Here is a 24,517-nt window from a genome sequence, read left to right as displayed (position 1 = left end):
CGAGACACTGTTACGCGACTTTTAAAAAAAAAAAAAAAATGACTGGAGAAACTTTAAAAAAAAAAAATGACTGGAGAAAAAACAGCCGACGAGACACGCGACGTAAAGTCGAAATCACGCAAGTCGGGTACGTCGTAACCTGGGGACTTGCCTGTACTATGTACAGTATATATTGTGCTTTCAAGAAAAGTGGAAGTCAAAATGAAATGTACAATGGCAGACAGCGTGTTAACAGACAATATTTCAGTGGAAAATTTTGGTACCAACCTGTTAGTTCGTTTATTAAACAGTGATAACTTTTTAAAACGATATTTTGATTCTTAGCGTGACAGTATCGATAACCTTTTGGGATACCAAGTCCTGCAATATATTGACTTAACGATAGATTGTCACACCAGTAATGTAACATCAAAAAAAGAAGCTAATTCATCTTTTATTTCCTTCTGTCTAGTTATCTTCCATCAGTACTCTGTCTGAACTGAACGCCGGAAGCCCGTCAAACCAAAAAGTGACGCCTTCGACCCCCCCAGGTGAGGAATTGTTCAAATCTTTGGTGTTTACAGGCCAAACAAAAAAGCACACATGCTTGTTTATGCGCACACAGCGGCCATTTTCACCATGTTTTCCCTCTAAATACTCCCTGCATTTACCTATTGACGTGTTTTCTTCTGCTCGCTAACAGCATCGCCCATGCCCTAGGAGCCATTGCGTAACCTTTAATGCGGTAGCTAATGTTCTGTCCCGTGTGGGCGTAGGTGCCGTGGCGTCCCCTGCCCACGTCTATCGACCAATTGACGCCCAGACGCTCCTTTACAGGCCTCTCCCTCCCACACCTGTCTGTGTTTATAGAATCTAAACAGAGTGGCTCTGTTTGCATGCGCCCAGCCTAAACCCTTACTGTGGTTTACTCTTACAAGGACACCACGTGGACAAAATTGAGCACTAAAGCACTGTGGCCTTAGTACAACACTAGAGGACACTGGAATTATGTTACCAATGTTGCTGATGTAATATTGAATATGATAGACTTAAGCCTGTCGCGATATGCAGTAAGTCAATTTATCACACGGTAAATAAAAATGAGGTGGGTAACATTCCCGGCTGCGATTTATCAGCACGTGCGTGCATACATTTGTGCATGCGTGTATTTGCGTGCGCTCGGCACACGTGCATGTTGATTCCATATGAGAATTCAAAAATGTTTATTGGTCATCAACACTCCATAGAATTAAAGGTCAGACATACATAATAAGGAAACACATCTATATTAAACATTGTAAAATGTAAGCATTGCTACATTGAGGCTAATGGAGAAAAGACAATGTACGAACCATGTTAGCCTGCTATAAAACATTGGCAGTCTTCTCAAAAATGCAAACTTGCGGTCAAAAGGTGACACTACAAACATGAGAACTCGCTGGTTTACAGCATTTGCAAACGATGCGAAAAGAAAAATTCTATTACTGACACCACTTGGATGACGCAAATTGAGGACAAGTGCACTTTTTTTTTTACTGAGTCTAAAGCTTACAGTCAGCGGCTTAGCGAATGTACCTCCGGTGAACATTTCAAAATAAAAGCACGTCATGTTCAATGTGTAAATAATGATTTCTTGAGTTTATCTCACATAATTCTCATTCTATTTCAAGACTAGCTTTAAAATGGCACCCATTATGAAAAATCTGATTGGTAATGAATAATTTGCCAACTTGTAGGACACGTGACAGTCATTTTGGATCAAGTAAACACTTTTGATCAAGGGCATAGGTTTGGTCTATTGGTAGGGACGATATAACAACTTAACCTGCATGTACACTTTTTGCTGGGGACGGGACATTAATAAGACCAAACAGATTGGGTGAACGGCGGTCAGGGTTAATTTTCTCACCATTAAGAACCTAATTAATTGATAAGCTAAACAATTGTATTGACTTATACTAACTTTCGCACTGCAAATTTACAGTATAAAGTCTTAATCTGATCATTTTTCTTAAATCCAGCCGAATAATTTTTTCCGTCTTGTTTTGAGTGTTAAATGCTAGTTAACAGAATTAATGCGTCAGAGTCTTCCACTTATTAATATTGCTATTTTTTCTTATTAAGCCCATACATCTAAAAGTCGGTTATTTTTCACCTAAAATCAAGAAAAAATGCTTTCAAATAATATTTTGAACAATAACTATTCTTGAATTAAGAACATTTCTGACAAACAAGTTTTTCAAGATTAAATATACAAACTTTTTGCTGTAAATAAGCCTTTTAAGATTATTTTCAGATAGCTATTTTTCAAGAAATCTAAGTAAAATTTACCTGAAGCAATGGCAGATAATTTCACTTATTTCTAGTAGATTTAGACTGAAAACAAGGGAATTTAAGTTTTTTTTTTTTTTTTCACTTTTAAGTAGGTGGGGTTTTGCAGTGCATCTATATTGGTTCAGGTGATACACCGTTTGATTCAACTACGAAAGAACCATTTTGATAACTTCCAGAATAAATGTCTGGATTTTATTAGCACATTTAAATTGCATTATATTTACACAAATTATATTAACGTAGACAAGAAATACAAACATGTTAATCACCTCTTAAGGATCCAGGCATGCAAAAAATAAACATTTGTCTTAATACCACTCAAGATTGTCTGTGTAAATAAATATAACAAAAAAAACCCTCTTAGACAGGGAATGACAAAAATAAATAAAAATGGAGCCTTCTTCAGGTAAAACATGTCTGCTTTTGTCCACAAACACAGCCCAAAAAAAAAAAGCTCCTTTGGGCAGCTTTAAGACCACATAAATGAAATATAAATGAAAACTGGTAAAGAAGGAGGTAAACCTTGGTTCACTAACTCTAAAGTTTAACGTTATCAGTAGAAAACATCCAGGATATTTCAAAGCAGCTTCCTCCTCGGTTTCAAGAAATTTGCACAGATTAATGTTATGCTAACTCTGATGCGGGTCGGACTTTCAGTAGCAAAATTAGTGGTGTGTTCCCCACCTACACAACATGTACGTTTTTACATTACTTACAGTGGCTGCTGCTGGCAGAAAAACAATCTTTTAATATCCCTCATCTTTAAAGGGGGCTGAGGAGGCAGCATGTTGTATTTATTAATGGGGGTCAAGTCATCAGCCAATGAAATGTGTTTGAGGGGGAAAAATGGACTGGCACATTCAGCAAGTGAAAAGGGGTCAATGGAAGTCTGAACATAATTAAACTACTGTAATTCACTTAATAATAGTAGGGTCAATTCTATCCTTACCTAACACATGGGAAGACAATCTAAATTACCTATATAAATGAAGTCATTATACCATGCAAATAAGGTTGCTTAAAGTTGGTGAGGATAATTTGAGCATGCTAAAAAGTTGGTTGTGTTATGTCCCTACCATTCCTATCCAAACCTACGTCCTTGCTTTTGATGAACTTTAATTGGCCTGCGCGCACATTAGTTGCTTGTGAAGCATCCACAGAGGCAACACCTGTATATAACTGTTGCGAAGGGGGCGGGACTAAGGGGTAGGTGCGCTAGTGAACTTAATGAAGCTGTTTTCCCTTTTCCCTGAAGGATGTCTGTCCACTCCGGTGACGGTGGGGCGTTTCCAGGTGTCGCCCAGCCCCGAAGTGGGTGTGGCTCCTCTGCCACAAGTGGGTGCGAGTAGTACCCAAGAGGTGCAGGGCGAGTCAGAGATTATCCTGGGGACTTCCGTCACATTGAGGGAGGAGGAAGAAGAGGAGGAGGTGGCAGAGGAGCGACCGAGGGCGAGGAGACGAGGGCGTCGGCGGGCGCACAGCCTCAGTTTAATGGGCACGTCCGCGGACAGCGGGTTATCAGTGACTGTGCCAGAGGCGGAAGGCCGGCTGTGGGAAGGCGCCGCCGGAAGCCCGCAGTACGGCAACGCCCTTCACCACTTGTGGACCATGACCTACAGCCACAGTGCGTCCTACATGAGTAGCGACGACTCGGACAGCGACGATGACGACGACATGCTGGACGAGCTCCAGGAACTCCGAGAGAAGTGAGTGACTATTACAAAATTGTTTGTTACACAACCCTGGACCTCTGCCAAAGACCAAACCTTTTTTGCAGGCATCTGTTGGAGGTTCAGGAGCTGCAGGCGGCACAGAAGCAAGAGATCGAGGATCTTTACGGCAAGATGGGCAAGGTCCCGCCGCCTGGCATCGTCTCACCGGCCGCCATGTTGTCCAACCGCCAACGCCGCCTGTCCAAAGGTGCGGGGGTCCCGCCGTCGCGCCGCAACAGCCTCCAGCGTTTGGACTTACTACCCATCCAAGGTGATATCACGTTCAATCATAACAATTTCAGGCTATTCTTGCTTGGATTGCATCAGGCTTGGCATACACATACAGTCCGTGACAAAAGTCTTGTCGCTTATCCAGTTTGTAGAAATAATTGCGAATAACCTTTTAATTATTCAATTGGTTTAAGAGATGGCTCATATGAAAGCTAAGACCCTCCCAAATTATGTTGAATGTACAAAAATATTTGTTTCACAGAAAAAAAAAGAGAATGTACAAAAATATTTGTTTCACAGAAAAAAGATTTATCATTTCATGAAGACATCAAGGTCAAATTTTGGCAAGTCAAAAGTTTTGTCGCCTACAGAAAGTAGTGTGAAAATTAAACAAAAAAATGTACTTCAAATACAAAAATATATTACATAACATAAGCGAATTAAGTAGTGGTGCTTTGAGATCCAAATGTAATATTTTGTATGACTTCCATGGGCTTGAAGGACTGCATTCATGCGGTTCGGCAAGGATTCATACAATTTATTGATGAAGTCATCAGGAACATCAAAGAAAGCAGTCTTGCATGCCTCCCAGAGTTCATCAACATTCTTGGGTTTCGTCTTCCATGCTTCCGCTTTCATCCTACCCCAGACATGCTCAATGATGTTCATGTCTGGTGACTGGGCTGGCCAGTCCTGGAGGATCTTGATCTTCTTTACCTTGAGGAACTTTGAGGTAGAGATTGAAGTATGCGATGGCGCACCATCCTGCTGCAGAATTTGTCCCTTTTTATGGTTAGGGATGAATAAGACCCCGAGATACTTGAACTCTTCCACTTGGGGAAGGACCTCATCCCTGATCCGGAGAGGGCATTCCACCTTTTCCCGACTGAGGACCATGGTCTTGGATTTGGAGGTGCCGATTCTCATCCCGACCACTTCACACTCTGCTGCGAACAATTCCAGTGAGACTTGAAGGTCACGGCTTGATGAAGCCAACACTACATCATCTGCAAAAAGCAGATCCAAAAGCATCAGGCTTGGCAAATAATCAGTTTTGTCAAGTTATTCAAGCTCATCTGTCCCTGTTGACCTACACATTTGATTATATAAAATCAACTGTCATGCGTGTACTGACATTTGAACTTTTTGCAGGTATTATTAGAAGAAACTCTCTTGGCGGAAGCAGCAGTAGCTCCCAGGACAAGCCCAGCAAAGGCGTCACCTTCGCCTCAGACATCAGTAGAATGGTGAGTTTGCACGTACGGTTCTTATTCCTGTTTAGTTTTCTTATGATCTTACATTTCTTTCCCAGTAAGAAAACTCAAGCCAGCAAATGCTGAATACCCGGACTACCTCATCCGACGGCATCCCAAAGGTTGTAGAAAAACGACTTTCTACCAATCCAACGAAGCTGCCGCAGATATCCGTTTGTGTTGTAAAAATCCATTTCGTTTTGACACCAGCCATCTTGAATAAGAAACCATAAGATGGTTGAAGACAAATCCACAGACCTCCGCCAAGCAGCGATCTATATTTACCATTACTTTAGTGTAGATAGTTGCACTTCAAAATTTTAGAAACACAAGAGGTAATTTTTCTGTGCATCATGTTTCAAACTCTTTAGTTCATAGAGGACTGGAATTGTAAATCGGTGTTTCTCTCCTAAGTAAGCAACCTGAAATAGTAAAAAATGATACATTTTAGACCAGAAATATTTTTCCTATGAAAAATATAGGCCGAATCCTATGTATAAAAATAGCCTCATTCCCCCTTTACACTAACACGCACGCCTCTTCCTCAGTCTGGCTTGGTTACCCTACGAATAATTGAAAATCAGCGAGAAATGAAAAGGAATGTGGAAAATGCATGTAGAGATTTCTGTATACTTTTAGTCTTGTCGCTTCTTGGTGGAAGTAATTGAGCCAGTATAAGATGCAAATGGTTATATATCATACTACTACTGGCTTCTCTTGAACATAATGTACATTTGAATATGATAGAGTACATTTTTAGATTGTTTACACACTCATGCAAAAAAATCCAAACAATTATATATTAATGTTAGTTTATTAGGATCGCAAGGAAGCACCTCATGCACTTTAGCGTTTTCATTTAACACATTGCTTGTTGGTCAACTGTGTTCATTTTTAGCAGAAAAAAAATACATAAAACAAAGGAGAATGTCCATTGTCAATGTGCCTTAGCAAATAGTCACACTGAACATTGAGAAAAAAAATATCAAAAATAATATATTCAAAGATTTGCAAAATAACGTGCAATGTAGATGATTAACTAAATGTACAATTCAGCTGCTGCCATCTGTGCCTTTTTCCTCCATCTGTACTATAGGTCTTATTTTCTATTTCTCTACTACTGTGGATTTCCCAGCTCAATAAATACCAGTTTTGAAAAAAATGACCCAGTGTGTTTTTGCAAAACAACATGAATCAATTTTATTCTATGTTTCACTTTATAGACATAAATACAGTTAATTACAACAATTTTGTGTTGCTTTACGTGCTGCTGTTTTGCATTGTCCGCAACAGGTCACTTCAGATTTTGCACAAAATGGCTGCAAAACCACAGAGACTATTCTTTCACTTAAGTCCCTGTTGACGATAAAGTCCATTGCTGTCTTTGAGATGAGCAAAAAGGTCAGCTGCGGTGCCAACAGGTTGTCTTCAGTTGGTGCCCGTCTTTGGCATTCGGGCTCGCTTAGCCTCCTCGTCTATCTCATCCATGATTCGCTCCTTACCGACAGAGTAAAATGTGTAGCCGTCTAGATGTGGGAGCAAGCGGTTAAAGAAAATAACCCGAAAAGAAATAAGACATAAAAATCACAAACTGAAAATATAAAGCTGCTGGAAGTTGAAGCCCAAGACAACACCTAGCATAAATCTCATTCATATAAAGATTGTTGCTCAAAGCATATGATAAGAATACAAACTGTGAATTTATTTGACACTAATAATGAGAAAAGTGTTTAACTCATTGGCTGCCAATGACAGTGATAGACATCTAATCCATTTGAAATGGCAGTGTTAGATGCAAATGAACATTCATATGCTGTAATTTGGGTGGTGTTATCGTGAGATTTTGATTTCAACGATTAATTGATTAACTCGAGACATTCGATTGGTTAAAAAAGCTAATTTTACTATTTCGAGGATTCATTTAATTAGAGTGGCGTTTTAATGGTTTAAGTTTGCATTTAGTTTTATTGATTTGGGTGGATACACTGCCCTCTAGTGGTAACAGTGAATATGACAAGTCATTTAGCAGTAGTGAATCCAGCTGCTTTATGTTTTAAGACCAACTTGAGGTAAGTTTATTTTTGAGCCAATGTTTTATTTTATTTATTTATCATTTTTTTTAATGCATTCGTAATTTAGTTAATAGGTATATTTAGCAGATTTTGTGGGACTATGTGAACGATTTAAGAGCATTGTAAAAAAAAAAAAAAAAGTTAGCATTTTATAGTGCAGTATATATCTGACGTTTGCTATGCAAGTTGGCCAATTGTTGCTTCATTGTACTTAGATCCGAATGTTTTTTTTTTAAAAATAACGTTTGAGGCTAAACTGAAGTATTTCAATGTATTTTTTAAAATGAAAGTGCAATTCTGCATTGTATTTTGTCTTCGCTAGAGCTGCAACAATTAACAACTATTTTGATAACTGATTAATCGTTTAGAACCTTCACCTTAAACTTGTCTAAATTCTTGAAATCCTAACAAATATATAACTTCTCAGTTGTAAATATCAGATTTCTTCATTATATTTTTGTTAGGTGAAAGTAGGACTTAATCTGCTTTTACTTTGGAAAACAATACACACTTCTGCCAATTTTCGGACATGTCCAAACTAGCTTCTTAATAAAGCTGCAACAACTAATTGATTAATAAATTAGTTGCCAACGAATTTGATTAGATACAGTTGAAGGAAATTGTCATCAATTTTGTTCTCATTGCTACTTACAACATGCCGAAAACATCTTCAAGGTAAATTGTGAAGGTAACTGAAAGAATTGACATTTATCCAACTAATCAACTGTTTAATTAATCGTATGATTAATCAAGAAAATAATCGTTAGTTGCAGCCCTAGTATTCACATATAATGGTCTTTTGATTGTGCAATCTTAGCAAGCCTTTGGTTTACATCTTTTAAAATTTATTCTGCAACATATTAAATGTTTCTAATCCTATTACTCGATTATTCGAACTAACTAGTTGATTAAACGTACATTGTACTGTACCCGCGCGTAGTCTCCATGTCTCTTCATAGTGCGAATGTAAAGTGACTGTTGGTATATTTTAATTAGAAGAAACATTTTAAATCTTTATCATTATTATTACTTTAATTTTAAATCCAGGACTAACTTAGTTCCAGCTGCGGATCTTGTTATAAATTATTCAAACCAAGTCAGCGTGACACTATTTAAAAGAATATATAAATATGTATCACCTTATTATTATTGTTATTTTTTTTTTTAAGATTTAGATTTACCCTTACGCGATATCTTCAAGATCTGGTTAGTTTTGTTAGCCCTGGTTTCACCTTGTGTTCACGTTAGCATTTAGCATTAGCTCAAGGATACAGATGCCCAGTACAAGCGCGCCTACGGCGACCCCGGTCAGCACGTTTCGCGTCCGCAGCTTTTGCGTCCTCTTCTTCCATTGCTCCAGCTCCACCTGTTTGATAAAGTGCAACTGTTCTCTAGAAAGGTCCTCCTTGCTCGGGTCTATCCTAGTCGCGAAAGGGGCGTCAGACCGCTTCGGTTCCTTGTCTGCCATATTGGTCCAGCTAGTTAGCTAACTTGCCTGTTTCGCAAGTTGTCCCCGCTGAGTTGCAACGCATCCACACAGGGCGACCCCATGTGGTTAAACGATAGAAAGTCAATCCATGTTGTTATCAGATCTGCTTCGTAATAGTGCAGCCATAAAAAAAGTTCGGGGTGAAACAAACACTGAGACGTGTCACGACAAAATAATCCCCGGGTACATACAGCGGCTTCCTCGGTTCCTATCAAACAAACTCCAAGAGAACATCGCCATCTTGTGGTACAATTCAATAGAAACAGCATTTAGACAACTAATTAGCATTTTAAACTGATTGACTATCTTTTAACGACAAAGTAAAATGGCTATGGCGAGGGAGAATTTGGCGAAGTCTCAAAGTTTACAGTTTCGAGAAACCTCTGTCGAAATGCTGACGGACTTTCTAACGGATCTCAACGAGAGAAATAGAGATAACCTCCAGAATTTGCCCATCTGTAGTGGAGCCTTCAAGGACAGAAGACTGTTTGGTAAGGGATTAACATTTAAACGGTTACATGGTTTTATTTGGTTATTAATTCATTATTTTGGATGCGCAAGCTAGCAAAAACAGTCACTAAAATGCTAACATTTTTGTCCAAATTTACTTCTCTGATTAAATGGTTCGTTATACCGTTTGAAATGTTCAGTTTTAATAGTAGGCGGAGTTTGACTTTTGGGGCAGGGGGAGCACAACATGTTGATGACCCCAAAACGCAGTGTCAGTAATAAAATTAACTTCCAAGTATATTTATTATAATAAGTTGACAATGAGTGTTTTTTGTTTCCCATCATTCTTGCGGGGAATTCTAAATCAGGCTGCTGAGGGAATACACCACCATATACGCCAAGATCATCATCAATTGAATTTGGTACGCCCCCGGTGTCGTGCCAATGTAGTTACCCAAGTCAAAAATTGTATGCCCTGGGCGGAGCCATATGGAGGTAGATTTGTGTCTTTATTATTCAATAAAAAACAGTTCCTTCAATTAAAAAAAATGCTTCAATTAAAATATATATTTTCAACCAAAAAAAGTCGCTTCAATAAAAAAAAAAAAAAAAAAAAAAAAAAAAGTGTTTGAATGCAAAAATAAATTTGAAACTCAAAAAACACAAGGAAATGCATGTGAATGCTATTTTACTTTCATTAATTTTTATTTTTTATTGTTTTTATTTTTCTTTGATTGAAGTAAGTTTTTTTTTGATTGAAGTAATGTTGATTTGTGTTTGGGTCACATTTTGGCTAGGACATTTTTCTCTATTATTCAATCAAAAAATAAGTTGCTTCAAAAAAAGTAGATTTTCAAAAAGAAAAATTGCTTCAATAAAAAAAAAAAAAAAGAAATTTCAATCATAGAAAGTTTTTGAATGCGAAAAAAACCCAAAAAACATTCTGTTAAGGTGATCCATGGATAGAAAGACTTGTAGTTCTTAAAAAGTAAATGTTAGTACAAGTTATTGAAATTTTGTATTAAAACCCCTCTTAATGTTTTCGTTTTAATAAAATTTGTTAAATTTTCAATCAAAAAATAAACTAGTAGCCCGCCATTGTTGATGTCAATAATTACTTACACAATGCTCATGGGTGCTGAAGCCTATAAAATCAGTCGCACCCAAGCGCCAGCAGAGGGCGACAAAACTCCGTAAAACACAACAAGTACACATTTCACTGTCCTGTCATTTTAATCTGTTTGAGAGGGGCATTTGTGCGTTAATTGCGTCAAATATTTTAACGTGATTAATTTTTAAAAATTAATTACCGGCCGTTAACGCGATAATTTTGACAGCCCTAATATATATGTTAAATCATATGCAAAGCAAATGACTGTCCAAGGTGCTCGAAAAATAATTTCGACCCATTATAAAAAAATGTTTTTTTGTTCAGTTCATTCATTTTTGTTGCAGTTTTATTGCTTTACAACTTTTATATATATAGGAAAGTCAATTACATGCAATGACACTTTTCGGCCACCAGGGGGCCCTGGCCCCCACTTAAAATCCGCTTATGGTTTTAATGTGATTTTCTGTTAGTAGAACGTAGAAGCATGTGAAATTTATAATTAATGTCTTTTAAAACAAAGTTGAGATATGAACAAATGCAAATAATGTGAATAACTTGACGTACAAGAGTTCATTTTTACTACATTTTATTAAATTTAATTCACAATTATTCTTGTGGCCAACCTGCACTCCAAACTACAGTCATTTCTGAGTTTTATTATTAATTATATTCACAATTTTCACAGGTTTAGCTTTTTTGTATGCTATGTAAAACAGAATGGATTCAGGAAATCATTTCACTCATACTCTGCAGAACTGCAAAAAAAATGATTTATTAGCATTTTCACTAGCATGTACATTATTTACTTTTGTGCTTTCCTGTACTCAACATTGAATTAGCGTTCTGCTAATATGGCGCTCCTGAATGGCAGCGGAACAATCAATAACACTCCGAGAGTTAATGGCTGACGTTTCATTCCATCAACTGCTTGTGCATGTATATAATATTTCCTTGTTGTACTGTATAGCAGCTCCCTTTGCTGACACTCCTGTTTCTGCAGAATACACACTGCTGATGTGTCGGGAGCTCCAACTGGACACATCCGTTGCATACCAAGCCATTGAATTTCTTCAAAGGTAAAAATGGTGGCCCTTTTAACTCTGTGGCATAGACTTCACGATCTGTTGACGGGGCTAGGGGTCGATCTGTAGGGGGCCTATTTTCAAAAACATTACATATTTTCAAAACCAAAGCCGCTAGCAACCTAAAACCAAAACAGGCACCTCCCTTAGGCATATATGAGTCTCCATGAGCAGCGACATAAAAAAAATTCAAAGTTGTTCCCTAATAAAATCCCCATTAATTATATTTTTTACACAAGTATAACAAAACTTTAAATAAATGGCTATAAAATTCTCAAATTTTATGCTACATGCACAAAAATCACCAAATGCACAGATAAATCACCTATATTTTCGGGAACAATTGCAATACTTAACATATACGTTTTTGCCCAAAATAGCAACTTCAATTTTTTGAACAGCTAATAAATCACTCAATTTTCACATTAGAAAATTAATACTTGAGGAAAGCATGCAGAATCATCTTAATTTCACTCTTTATAAAAGCAAAATCTGCATTTTTCTATATACAATCACAATTTATTTAGGTTGAATTCCGCTATTGTGTAGAGATATAAAATCCAACATGGCGGTCATCACAAAACAAAAAGCTTTTTACGTTGACAATTCCTTTAAATAAATGCTTAAATTGCGGAATTTCTATAGATATGAAGACGGAAAACAGTCTAAATTCTTGGTTAAAAGCAAAAAAAATGGGCATATATTGTTCATTATACGTAACTATTTCAAGCCAAAGTTACGGTATTGTGTAATCCAACATGGTGCCGTCATGTAACAAAGAGCTTTATAAAAAATTCTTGTAAATAATTGCTTAAATCGCGGAATTTCTATAGATATCAACATAAAACAGTCTAGATTCTTGGTTAAAAGCAAAAAAAATAGGCAGTCATCGTTCATTTTACCTAAATATTTATAGCAAAAATTACAGTATTATGTAATCCAACATGGCGGCCATCACGTAATAAAGACTTTTTAAATTGACAATTTTTGTAAATAAATGCTTAAATCGTGGAATTTCTATAGATATGAAGACATAAAACAGTCTAGATTATTGGTTAAATGCAAAAATCGGGTTGTTATCGTTCATTTTACGTAAATATAGCAAAAATTACAGTATGGTGTAATCCAACATGGCGGCTGTCACGAAACAAAGAGCTTTTTAAGTTGAAAATTCTTGTAAATACAGTGGGGCAAATAAGTATGTAGTCAACCACTAATTGCGCAAGTTTTCCCACTTGAAAATATTAGAGAGGCCTGTAATTGTCAACATCGGTAAACCTCAACCATAAGAGACAGAATGTGGAAAAAGAAAAAAAAAAACAGAAAATCACATTGTTTGATTTTAAAGAATTTATTTGCAAATCATGGTGGAAAAATAAGTATTTGGTCAATACCAAAAGTTAATCTCAATACTTTGTTATGTACCCTTTGTTGGCAATAACGGAGGCCAAACGTTTTCTGTAACTATTCACAAGCTTTTCACACACTGTTGCTGGTATTTTGGCCCATTCCTCCATGCAGATCTCCTCGAGAGCAGTGATGTTTTGGGGCTGTCGTTGGGCAACGCGGACCTTCAACTCCCTCCACAGATTTTTTATGGGGTTGAGATCTGGAGACTGGCTAGGCCACTCCAGGACCTTGAAATACTTCTTACGAAGCCACTCCTTTCTTGCCCTGGCTGTGTGTTTGGGATCATTGTCATGCTGAAAGACCCAGCCACGTCTCATCTTCAATGCCCTTGCTGATGGAAGGAGATTTTCACGTAAGATCTCTCGATAGATGGCCCCATTCATTCTTTTCTTTACACAGATCAGTCGTCCTGGTCCCTTTGCAGAAAAACAGCCCCAAAGCAAGATGTTTCCACCCCCATGCTTCACAGTGGGTATGGTGTTCTTCGGATGCAATTCAGTATACTTTCTCCTCCAAACACGAAAACCTGTGTTTCTTCCAAAAAGTTCTATTTTGATTTCATCTGACCATAACACATTCTCCCAGTCCTCTTCTGGATCATCCAAATGCTCTCTAGCGAACCGCAGACGGGCCTGAACGTGTACTGGCTTCAGCAGGGGGACACGTCTGGCAGTGCAGGATTTGAGTCCCTGGCGGCGCATTGTGTTACTGATAGTAGCCTTTGTTACTGTTGTCCCAGCTCTCTGTAGATCATTGACTAGGTCCCCCCATGTGGTTCTGGGATTTTTGCTCACCGTTCTTGTTATCATTTTGATACTACGGGGTGAGATCTCGCATGGAGCCCCAGATCGAGGGAGACTATCAGTGGTCTTGTATGTCTTCCATTTTCTAATAATTGCTCCCACAGTTGATTTCTTTACACCAAGCGTTTTACCTATTGCAGATTCAGTCTTCCCAGCCTGGTGCAGGTCCACAATTTTGTCTCTGGTGTCCTTCGACAGCTCTTTGGTCTTGGCCATAGTGGAGTTGGAGTTTGACTGACTGAGGTTGTGGACAGGTGTCTTTAATACCGATAATGAGTTAAAACAGGTGCCATTAAAACAAGTAACGAGTGGAGCCTCGTTAGACCTCGTTAGAAGAAGTTAGACCTCTTTGACAGCCAGAAATCTTGCTTGTTTGTAGATGACCAAATACTTATTTTCCACTCTAATTTGGAAATAAATTCTTTAAAAATCAAACAATGTGATTTTCTGTTTTTTTCCCCACATTCTGTCTCTGATAGTTGAGGTTTACCTGTGTTGACAATTACAGGTCTCTCTAATCTTTTCAAGTAGGAGAACTTGCACAATTGGTGGTTGACTAAATACTTTTTTGCCCCACTGTAAATTCTTAAATTGCTGAATTTCTATAGGTATGGACGTTGAAAAGTCTAGATTCTTGGTTAAAAGCAAAAAACGGGCAGTTATCGTTCCTTTTACGTAAATATGGCAAAAATTACGGTATTGTGTAATGCAACATTGCGGCCGTCACGAAACAAAGAGCTTTTTAAGTTGACAATTCTAGTAAATAAATGCTTAAATCGCGGAATTTCTATAGATATGAACGTAAATTAGTCTTGACTCTTGGTTAAAAGCAAAAAACGGGCAGTTATCATTCATTTTACGTAAATATTTCAAGCCAAAGTTACACTAATTTTATCCATTGATTTTTTTCACAACGTTTCAAATTGCATGCATGGTGCTAATTAATATAATAATTACCTTGAATCCTCGACCAAATCACTCTTGAGACACTTCTGCCTGCTTGTATGCAGTGAAACCTTTATCCTATTGCCACCTAAATCCGGCGTTAGAACGCAGCGTGTGTTTGAGTTTATAACAGGGAAAGCCAACTCAACGTTCTGCCCAGGGCGGCCCCCTATGGGAAGGCGTGGCGTAATGTCTGTGGGAGCTGTCTTGTCAACTGATGGTGTAGTCTATGTCTGTGCTTAGGCTGAGAGAAATTAATCAGAAGTACAGAGACTCGTGTTTCAAAATCAACTACTCCCACGTGTAAAAGGATTTTGATTTTTATGTTTCAGGTTCATGGTCAAGAACATTACACATTTGCTGACAGATGCTAGAGTGACCGATCCGGGGGCCCTTGAGGATGCCACATTCAAACAGCTCAAGGGAAATTTCGCCTTGACCGTCTTTTCCTGCATTCAACTGGCCAGCAAGTTGTCACTGCAGAGCCAAGTAAGACAAGAAGTGACTTTTCACCTTAATCAAACCTAAAAGTTTCCTTCTTTTCAGAACGTTGACATCCACATGGCCATGCGCTTCCTGCACTCAGTCGGCCTCAACTTCTCCAAGCAGGCCATTCTGGAATCGGAGTTGATGGTCCTGAAGGGCCTGGACTTCCGACTGGATCTTCCTAACCCTCTCACCTACGTGGAAACCCTTCTGGAGGTGCTCGGTAGGGCGAGGCGAAAATGAGATCATTAAAAACAAGAATCAAAGTTCTAGCTTCCGAACATGAACTTGACTCGTCTGATATCCGCAGCGAACAACGAGCCGAGCGCCCCCGTGGAGCACTTGTACCGCTTGTGCCGCCATGTTCTCCAGTTAGTCAGCTTGCAGCGAGACTCTTTCTATGACGCTTTGCTCACCATAACCACGCAGAACCTCAATCCCACCGCGGAAATGAGGTACGCTACCAGTTCTTCTCTTTTCGAATAGATGGCCCAAACATGCATTCGCTGCCATTGACGGTGATGGATGTCCAATTTTTGCTGGACGAAATGTAGTGATTACATGCTTGTCTTTGTAAGTTTCTGATTCCCCCAAATTTTGGGACATTTGTTGCCGACAATGGCAGCCAATGAGCTAACGGCACCATGTTCTGTGGTGATTTGTCAAACACAGAGTTACCGGTATTGGGGCATCTACTGACCGTTTCGCCACCATTGAATTAAAGGGAACCTAGGACTTAAAGACTTGCAGGCTCTAATCAGCCACAATTGTTCTCTTTTACGAAAATATGTTATCAGGATCACATAAAATATTGCCATTGATTTAAACATTTATAATATTTAGTAAATGTTTTGACCTACGGAGGGCGCCATATTTTAAGCAAGCAACGGACGCTCGGGGTGATGACGTAGATTGTCATTGTCACGCGACGAATACTACCGGGTTACTGCAATTCCTTCTACGCGACGAGATGTCCAACACATGCGCTCATCGGTTAAAAACGGCGAGGATTTACTATTTATGTTTTTATTGCGTCTTTCATACTTTTTCCTTGCCTTGAAATACTTTTTGCATGCTTTTCCCTCTCATACTTTTAAGCATTGTGTTTTCTTGTAGTAGCTTTAAAATAGATTGTTAATCTGTTGACCACATTAGTCACGTAGTGTATTTAAACCACCGTTATTTGATATTACTACGTTTAAGTATTTTTTTCTTAAGGCCTCTTTAGTATATTCTGTCTGTATGCATCTAAACAAAACAAGCTGACAGTGCACGGTAGTACTTTGGGTGTCAAATTCACCTCTTGTAGACGTTTCGCCGGTGTAGCACATTTTGGCATTTTGCCTACTCTCAGCTCGTCTCATCCCGTCTTTCCTGTTCATTTTGCTTTCGCTGCTCGTTTTGTGAAATATCGACAGTGCGTCATGCTCATTAATGTTCCAATCGGGTTCAAATCGAAAGGGTTGAACAGATGACATGTTTATGTCGCTAGAGTCATACTCTGGTAGCCCGGCAGCGTAACCATGTGACGTCACCGTCCTGCGACGTCAACAACAATGGTGACCTACTAGTTAATTTTTTTTTTTTACAAATTCTATAAAAACGAAAACATCAAGAGAGGTTTCAATATCAAATTATTTTGACTCATTATAACGTTTATCTTTTAAGAAGTACAAGTCTTTCTATCTGTGGATCTCTTTAAGAGATATTAACACTATAGAGTCGAGTAGTTTATTTGTATAATACATGATTAAAATTGATAATGGTTAATCATTTACAAGTAATTTCGTTTTGGTGGCATACCATCGTAATGCACAATCTACCGTGGAAATTCGCCCCTACCAACATGGCCACCATGACGCCATTTTGGATGGAGTGATGAAAGGTTTTTTTTCACGCATCTGCCATGAATTAAAATGAGCTTATCACTAGTAGACGTCCAATCCATTTGAAGTTTGAATGAACAAACTAGCCCTCCGAGCTCAAATGGATTGGACGTCAAGCCCCGTCAGTGGCAGACAATGAGGTAAGCAGTGTCTGACCAAGCCAGGAATGCAATTTACAGTCAAGTGAGTTTGCAGTGTTTTAGTATTTGAATAATTAAAAAATGCATTGTTTCAAAACTAGCAGCATTGGCCAATACCACAAAGGGAGGTGTCTGAATCAGAGGTGAGTGGATTAGCCAAAACTTTTACTTAAGTAGCTTTGCTTCAAAATAAAGTAAAACTTAAAGGAGACATCAAAAAAATGTACTCAAGTACAAGTAAAAAAGTATTTGGTAAAAAGAATGCTCAAGTAATGAGTAACATTGTGAGTAACTGCTGACAATGTTTTTTTTTCTAACAATGGTATTTTTTTCCCATATGAATTGTTCTTATTGTACATCTAAGAAGAACACTAAAACCTATTACATAACCATATTAAGCCAAAGGGGGTGGATCATTGAATTCCGTCGAGAGAGAAAAAAAAATGAAGCATAATTTGTCGAGAGAGCATGAGTGCCCTCTAGTGGAGAAAACATATTTCCTATTATAAAACTAAAAGAATCATATCTCCGGTTTTCCTTGGTCATTTGGTTCCAAATAAAAACAGGCAGAGAGGTTGAAATCTGCGCTTTTAAGTCCTGTTGATGGCAGCTCTCTATGTCCAATACTTGTTTTTTTCCAGTGCTTTAAAGACGCCACATGATTGAATAGGTCGGCGTGATCATAGAACGGCAAGCTTGAGTCTGATTGGTATAATGGAGTCATGTGATTCTTGTTGCGACATTTCATCGGTGAAACTGTTAGTGCCACTGTTGACATCTTTGGCAAAAAAAGGAAAATCTAATATGTAGAATAATGAAGAGGTAAAATGTAACGACTAGTGTAGCACGGAGTAAGAGTCGCGTTTCGTCTTCACAAATCTACTCAAGTAAAAGTAAAAAATGTGGCTTAGTAAAACCACTCTTAGTACTTTTTTCTCCAAAAGTTATTCAAGTAAAAGTAACAGAGTAAATGTAACACGTTACTACCCACCTCTGGTCCGAATTAATGTCATGAGTAGGGTTGGGCATCGTTTGAATTCGAACGGTTCCGGTTCCGATTCCACATTTTGATTCCGATTCCAAACGATTCTCGATTCCAATTCTTTTAATAGGGAGGGTAAGAAAAATTGCATAGTTTTATTACTTTCTTAACTTTTAGATTATTTTTTAAATTATATGAATTTTCAATTAATTTTGCTATGAATATCTCACAGAGCTATTTTTAACTTGTATATAAATATCAGTCTTTGAACTTGAATATGATGAAGTTTCTTTCCACAGGAGTGCACTTTTACAAAGATGTTTATTTTTCAAAAGCTCACGGAGAAAACATTCATACTTATTATTTTGCCTATGTTTTGGAGTGTCTTATGCTGCAAGCATTTATTGTTTTGCCTATGTTTTAGAGTGTCGTATGCTGCAAGCATTTATTGTATTGCATTGTTTTTTAGGTGGTATTTCTACAAGTTAGTTAAGGGCTGACATCAGATGTCAGGCGAGGAGGAGTGTTCTGTCCCTTGATCTTAAATTGACTACTTTTTAAGTTTGATTTCTTTCTAAACTGATATTTTGTTCATCCATCCACAAGATGTCACTATTGTAACTCCGGACTCTACAGTTTTTCTTTGGTTATGCTATGTGCGCTTGTCTTCCCCTAGTGGTGATTTACTGGAAGCATCAGGCAAAAAGAACATTACCTTAGTTGGAAAAAAGTCCTTGAGGTGTACAGACGCTACACACCTCCTCTGCACTACATATCATTGGGAACCCTTGATAAAACAAAATCTGTAGGTTTGCACGTTTTAACAGAGGGTCTGATATAATTTCAGTGTGTTTATTCTGTAACTTTTTTGTCATTTATGTGAAGCAAAGCGGCACATTTTTGTGCTAAGCTAAATTAGCCACTTCATTTGATTTGCTAATAACGGAGCTAGTCTTCATGTGGCTGGTTCTTCGTGGTGTTCGGCAGCTATTTTTTCCGGTTGGCGGTCAGAGCATCGTAACTTGGAATCGAAATTTAAAAAATTCGAACGGTTCCAGGAGAACCGGAGTGTTAGTCCCGGATCGCATCGATGCTAGATGCCCAACCCTAAACATGATCAAAAAAATGTTATCGATGCAACAGTAATTACAATGTTAAGGCTGCTATAACGCCCTGTGAACACCAGAGAGAAGTTTATAACAGTGACCGAAGATTGCATGATGCTGGGCGTGGGTGTCATCGCTGCGGCTGCCTTCATCCTCCACGTCCAGTACTGGGAGCAGGTAAAAAAATGCTAGCTCTTTAAAATCCCTCCCGCTGCCGTGTTGCCACTCGGTGGATTTTTCCTCTCAGGTGGTGACAGAACTGAGCCACATGACCGGAATCTCCACCGCTGTTATCAGCGACTTCAGCCGCGTCGCGCTTACGTTGATTGTCGGAACCCCCTCATACGGCCAGTGAAATTTCCCAGTCTCTTGTGCTCACTTAACAAAGATTAATGAAGAGAATAAATCTCTCCTAATGCACACGTTCGTCCTCAGTGTGTTGGTGTGTGACTTTTCATTTTTCATTAAATTTAAACATCCAAGCCAAGTTTCTCTGGAAATAATAATATTTGAAAAAATAATAATAAATTATTGTTTCTGGTCACTATTGTGACCGGTGGGTAAAAATGAGTTAAGCGCTGCGTCCCTGTGATGGATGAAGTATTCACTCACTTTTTTTCTTTTTTCCTTAAGTAAAAGTACAGATACAGGTGCAAAAAATTCCTCCAATTACTCAAGTAAAAGTACCAAAATTCTTGCTTAAAAATTAACTTTACAAGTAAAAAGTATTTTCTTCCGATGAAAAATGTAATATACATATACGGCGAAAAAACACTCAAGTGACTTGAAGTTCCGGTCTGAGACCTCCAGTTTGGCCAAATTTCAAAATTGTCCTATATGCAGATGTGATACATCATTGGAAAGCTTAAACTCTCAATTTTCTGGGGGAAGAAACATTTTGAATTGGAGGGCATTTAAAAATAAATAAATAAAGAAATAACATTTTAAAACCACTAAACCCTAACTCGAGGTGAGAGCATTAGAGAGCATAATTAAAGACCCTCATGATTTTAACGAGATATTATCGCGTACTTACCTTGTTTCAATCCAAAAACTCCATGTAGCATGTCTTACCGAGTGTCAACACACAGCTGTGAATGGCCATAGCCGGACTTTTTGGGGATTTTATGGGTGAAACGCGGTAGTTTAACAAGGGTCGCAATGCAGAAATCGCAGACATCAAATATTTACCCTTATAAAGGTTTTTTTTCTCAATTTGTCTTTGTTTGGATCGATTATCATCTAAAATATTGGGGAAAATGCGACCGTAACAAAACAAAAAAACAAAAAAAAAATACAATTAAGCGATAGTTATGAGGTAGATATCTGTGACCTATTTACAGACACCATTTTTTTCCATTGTGATGTAATTAATTTAAACGTTTGAAAAATGCGAGTGATTTTTTTTTTTAAACTAAATATTAGGCATCAATTAATGATTCTAAGCTAAAAATGGTGGCCATTTCGAATAATAAATATAATTACTTACCTTCTTTTTATGGCTAAGTTGAAACAAAAGCGGTTGCGCGGAGTCTGTAAATGGGGGTCTCCAGAGTAAAACGGACAAATTAAAAATGGTTTGGGGCCCTAATGCGCCATGAAACTGCTATGGCAGCATATAGACATTTTGTTCTATCAAACACAACAGTTCTTTTGGCTTAAAATACAGCAGTTTATCTTAAAGAGGGGAGAGCAGAAAGTGCTTTTCATCCTTGTCTGTGTTTTCCGCCATGTATATTTTCTCATTTTTGTAAATATAGCCTACATACATAAAAACATAGAGAAATCTGAGTCAGTATTCAAATAAGGAACCAGAAAATTCATTGACTGCTCAGTTTTATTTAAAACTGTACAGAATGGAATAAACAAGCAATGAAGTTGATTGAACTATAAACAATAGCTTAACAAGCTCAAAAACTCCAAAACGTAGCTCAATGGCGGATTGCAACCAACTATCAGGTGCATACTTCCATCTACTATACAAGAGTGCAGCACCCATCTGATTGCATGCTGCTCTCACTGTTGGTTTTTATTGGTCAATATCTCGTTCACCTGCCTAATCTTGCTTGTACTCGTGGTGCTTCCTCTTGTGCTCAATTACAGTATAGTTGCACGGGGCCTATCGATTGTACCGGAGGCATTGAAACAAAACTATCAATTCAAAACGAGAAAAAAAAGAAAATAAAAATATGTGTAACACAGGCGACAATTTGAAAAGTAATGGAGTAAAAAGTACAGATTTGTGCTGTAAAATGTAGTGAAGTGAAAGTAAAAAGTACTCCTTCATATTTGTATTCAAGTAAAGTACTGATACAGTAAAATGTACTTAAGTACAGTAACGAAGCACTTTTACTTCGTTAGATTCCACCACTGCCTCATCCCTAGACTTTTCCCCCTGTATCAAAGCTGATACTTGGGAAGAGGAACATCATCGTAAATCAATGTTCCACAGCCTCCCCAGTGACTCCAAGGCCTCCAGGTGGTCTCCACTGTGGCGAATCATTGAAGTGGCAGCACGCTCTTGCTGGCAGTCAAGCTGGAGGATAGTTTGAAGACAACACGGCAAGCCCTGAGCTCCATTAGTTCCACTGTCGTGCCTGACACAGCCGCAGGTGGCGTGGCAATGCCCTCAGGAGGGTGAATTATGTCAATTCTACTGCTCTCCCTCCACAATTTGCACATTTAAATGCATTCAGAAGACTGTGAAACCTTTCTAAGGAGGAAAGTACCTGTATATCAACCCCCCGCAAATGTGACCATGTCATGGTTTCAATCAAGAAGAGTAAGACAGGGGGTCAGGGCTAAATTCCTCATGAATATGAACCTAATTAATTGACAGGCTAAATGATCAATGCAAAATAAATCTGTTTTGACTTATACTGATTTTTATATGTATTGGTTCAGGTGATGCACCGTTCGATTCAAACCTTTGTTTTCAAAAAACTACTGGAGAAACATTTCGAAAACTTCCAGAATAAATGTCTGGATTTTATTAGCAGGTTTAAATTGCAATAACAGGGAATAACAAAAATAAATAAAAATGGAGCCTTCAGGTAAAACATGACTGTTTTTGTCCGCAAGCACAGACAAACTCAATAAAAAAATGAAAGCTCCTTTGGGCTGCTTTAAAGTGCCTATGACGGCAAAAAGCATGTTTATTTCATATTTCACACGGTATTTTATGCTCCAGAATTAAATGGACAGCTTGGATATGTGTGTGGGTGGAAGCGATCGATATAATTTATTGAATCTTTTGAATTCCGCGCCTTGAAAATGAGTGATTTCCGGCCAGAGTCTGGATTGAGGAAGAATGTGACATTAGTGGACTAATATTCTTAGCTATACAGCAATTACTATTGTATCCAGAACCACTGTGGATTCGTCTGATTTTGCGGATTAATTAGGGTTAGGGTTAGAGTTTTTCTCATCACGCCAGCCCAATGTGCTGCAGGCTTTTGTTGCTGCACCAGGGAGAGGCGTGTGAGCCTTTTTGGGTTTCAGAAAGTTCCTGTTCACCGCGAAGAATGGGCAAAACAAGTCCGACAACTGTGGGACCATTGGACGGACGACGAAGTGAGTAAGCTATGTGTTTTATATATCTCAAATATTGGGATCATGGCACAAGTTTTAATAAGGAGGTGGCTTGCATTTTGTGGGTGACAATGCTCCCTGTCCACTGTAAAGGTGGGAGTGGCCGATGACTGGCAGCTTGTCGCCCAATGTGGTCATCGGTGTTGTGCCTAAATCTCACTCCTTTGCAGAAGCTTACTTCCTCTTCATGTGAACGCACACTCGGCTTTTCGTGTGCTCAAAGCCGCGCTTCCGGCAGAAAGAGTGTCCCGACAAACACCAGAACTTCACAAGATCGGCACAATTATCACAAAAAACGATTTCAGTCGACAGAATGTGTTTATTAAGACATATCATTGCGGACGTCACAGGAAGCGACCCAATGTAGGCAACGCCAATTTTCACGGTTCAAATTTTAACAAGGCAGATATACAGCACTGTAGTTGTAAACCAGGGGTGCCCAAGTCCGGTCCTCGAGAGCCCCTATCCAGCTTGTTTTCCACGTTGCCATCCTCCAACAAACCTGAATAAAATAATCCGGATCATTCTCAGGCTCCTGCAGCGCTTGCTGATGAGCTGATCATTTGATTCAGGTGTGTTAAAGGAGGGAGACGTGGAAAACAAGCTGGATAGGGGCTCTCGAGGACCGGACTTGGGCACCCCTGTTGTAAACTATGGAATCACAGGAGTGCGAAAAGTACAAAATCAGGCATGAAAATCTCTCACCTTTCGGCGAAATTCGCCGTTTTGAAGTAAAAAATGGGGATCTACGTGAATTGTGTAGATCCGAGGAGAAAATTTTTAAAGGGGGGGGTCGGGAGATTTTTAATGTCGGCGCCTGGTATGCAAGCGGGGAAACCGGCACAAAGCCAAAAAAGCGCACCAGAGTGGCCAAAACCTTGACTTATTTTAACGAAACAAAGCAGGGTATACACTGTTGTGTCCTGTCTCTTAAATGCCAAGCTTGGCTGCACGTCGGTTGTGAATGAACAACTAAAGCGCCGTCACCTAGTTGTAATTTTGAAGATGACAGGAGCTGGCAGATCATTAGTGTCATATCTATGCCTTCTCAGTTGTTTTCTCTTTCCAGCATCTGATTCAGCTGGATGGGCGGGGCCGTGGCCGCACACCTGTGGCGCATTAGGAGCGCTCATTATTTAAGGACTCCTGTCACCGTCTGCGAGTGTCGGACTATTGCATTTGCTTGTTACGGCTTTGCTTACTTCTGTGTGCTCATCGTCACCCTTGGTGCTTCCCGACATTCTTCGATCGTGTTCTGGTTTGATCTCATTTACTTTTGTGTTTTATTGGGATTTTGTAATTGTAATTTTGTACTGTTGTATTCACGCCGTTTTAGCGTGCTCTCTCAGTTATATTTTCTTACCCGCGTTACTTAGCGTGCTCTCTCAGTTGTATTTTCTTACTCGCGTTTTAGCGTGCTCTCTCAGTTGTATTTTCTTACCCGCGTTACTTAGC

General features: G+C 38.7%; 3 protein-coding genes across 5 annotated transcripts in view; 2 read left to right on the top strand and 1 right to left on the bottom strand.

Annotated features, from left to right (window-relative positions):
- The window catches only part of wnk4a (WNK lysine deficient protein kinase 4a), a 103,072-nt gene extending 96,419 nt beyond the window's left edge, over positions 1 to 6,653 (top strand). The window contains exons 17-21 of one of the 2 annotated variants that reach the window (XM_057826034.1): positions 452 to 530; positions 3,569 to 4,019; positions 4,091 to 4,233; positions 5,409 to 5,503; positions 5,569 to 6,653. In XM_057826034.1, coding sequence (XP_057682017.1) covers positions 452 to 530; positions 3,569 to 4,019; positions 4,091 to 4,233; positions 5,409 to 5,503; positions 5,569 to 5,571 — 771 coding nt within the window. In that variant the 3' untranslated portion in view covers positions 5,572 to 6,653. Of the gene's footprint in view, positions 1 to 451; positions 531 to 3,568; positions 4,020 to 4,090; positions 4,297 to 5,408; positions 5,504 to 5,568 lie in introns of both variants that reach the window. The other variant, XM_057826033.1, reaches the window with a different exon arrangement.
- Positions 6,316 to 9,199, bottom strand: LOC130909487 (cytochrome c oxidase assembly factor 3 homolog, mitochondrial). Its single transcript, XM_057826037.1, has 2 exons — positions 8,854 to 9,199; positions 6,316 to 7,035 (listed from the first exon to the last, which is right to left on the bottom strand). Exons 1-2 carry the CDS (start codon positions 9,047 to 9,049, stop codon positions 6,938 to 6,940), a joined length of 294 nt encoding a protein of 97 aa, XP_057682020.1. The 5' UTR covers positions 9,050 to 9,199; the 3' UTR covers positions 6,316 to 6,937.
- Positions 7,540 to 19,878, top strand: cntd1 (cyclin N-terminal domain containing 1). 2 transcript variants are annotated; one of them, XM_057826036.1, is made up of 7 exons: positions 7,540 to 7,578; positions 11,632 to 11,707; positions 15,204 to 15,360; positions 15,418 to 15,580; positions 15,668 to 15,812; positions 19,552 to 19,648; positions 19,719 to 19,878. In XM_057826036.1, the coding sequence occupies exons 2-7, from the start codon at positions 11,646 to 11,648 to the stop codon at positions 19,824 to 19,826; spliced, it is 732 nt and encodes a 243-aa protein (XP_057682019.1). In that variant the 5' UTR covers positions 7,540 to 7,578; positions 11,632 to 11,645; the 3' UTR covers positions 19,827 to 19,878. The 2 variants fall into 2 exon arrangements, with proteins under 2 accessions (XP_057682019.1, XP_057682018.1); XM_057826035.1 differs by lacking the exon at positions 7,540 to 7,578 and adding an exon at positions 8,985 to 9,561.
- The last annotated feature ends 4,639 nt before the right edge of the window (positions 19,879 to 24,517 follow it).

This window comes from Corythoichthys intestinalis, chromosome 21 (assembly GCF_030265065.1).
Source record: "Corythoichthys intestinalis isolate RoL2023-P3 chromosome 21, ASM3026506v1, whole genome shotgun sequence".
In the NCBI taxonomy this organism is placed as follows: Eukaryota; Metazoa; Chordata; class Actinopteri; order Syngnathiformes; family Syngnathidae; genus Corythoichthys; species Corythoichthys intestinalis.
Note: the sequence above shows the minus strand (reverse complement) of the source record. Positions and strands in the feature narration are given on the sequence as shown.

Excerpts from the sequence above, each read along its gene's own strand:
- LOC130909487 (XM_057826037.1), bottom strand. The coding sequence starts at position 9,049 with ATGGCAGACAAGGAACCGAAGCGGTCTGACGCCCCTTTCGCGACTAGG. Across the intron at positions 7,036-8,853 it reads CGCGCTTGTACTGGGCATCT|ACGGCTACACATTTTACTCT; the intron begins GTATCCTTGAGC and ends TCCCACATCTAG.
- cntd1 (XM_057826035.1), top strand. The coding sequence starts at position 9,396 with ATGGCTATGGCGAGGGAGAATTTGGCGAAGTCTCAAAGTTTACAGTTT. Across the intron at positions 9,562-11,631 it reads CAAGGACAGAAGACTGTTTG|AATACACACTGCTGATGTGT; the intron begins GTAAGGGATTAA and ends CTGTTTCTGCAG. Across the intron at positions 15,813-19,551 it reads AATCCCACCGCGGAAATGAG|AGAGAAGTTTATAACAGTGA; the intron begins GTACGCTACCAG and ends TGTGAACACCAG.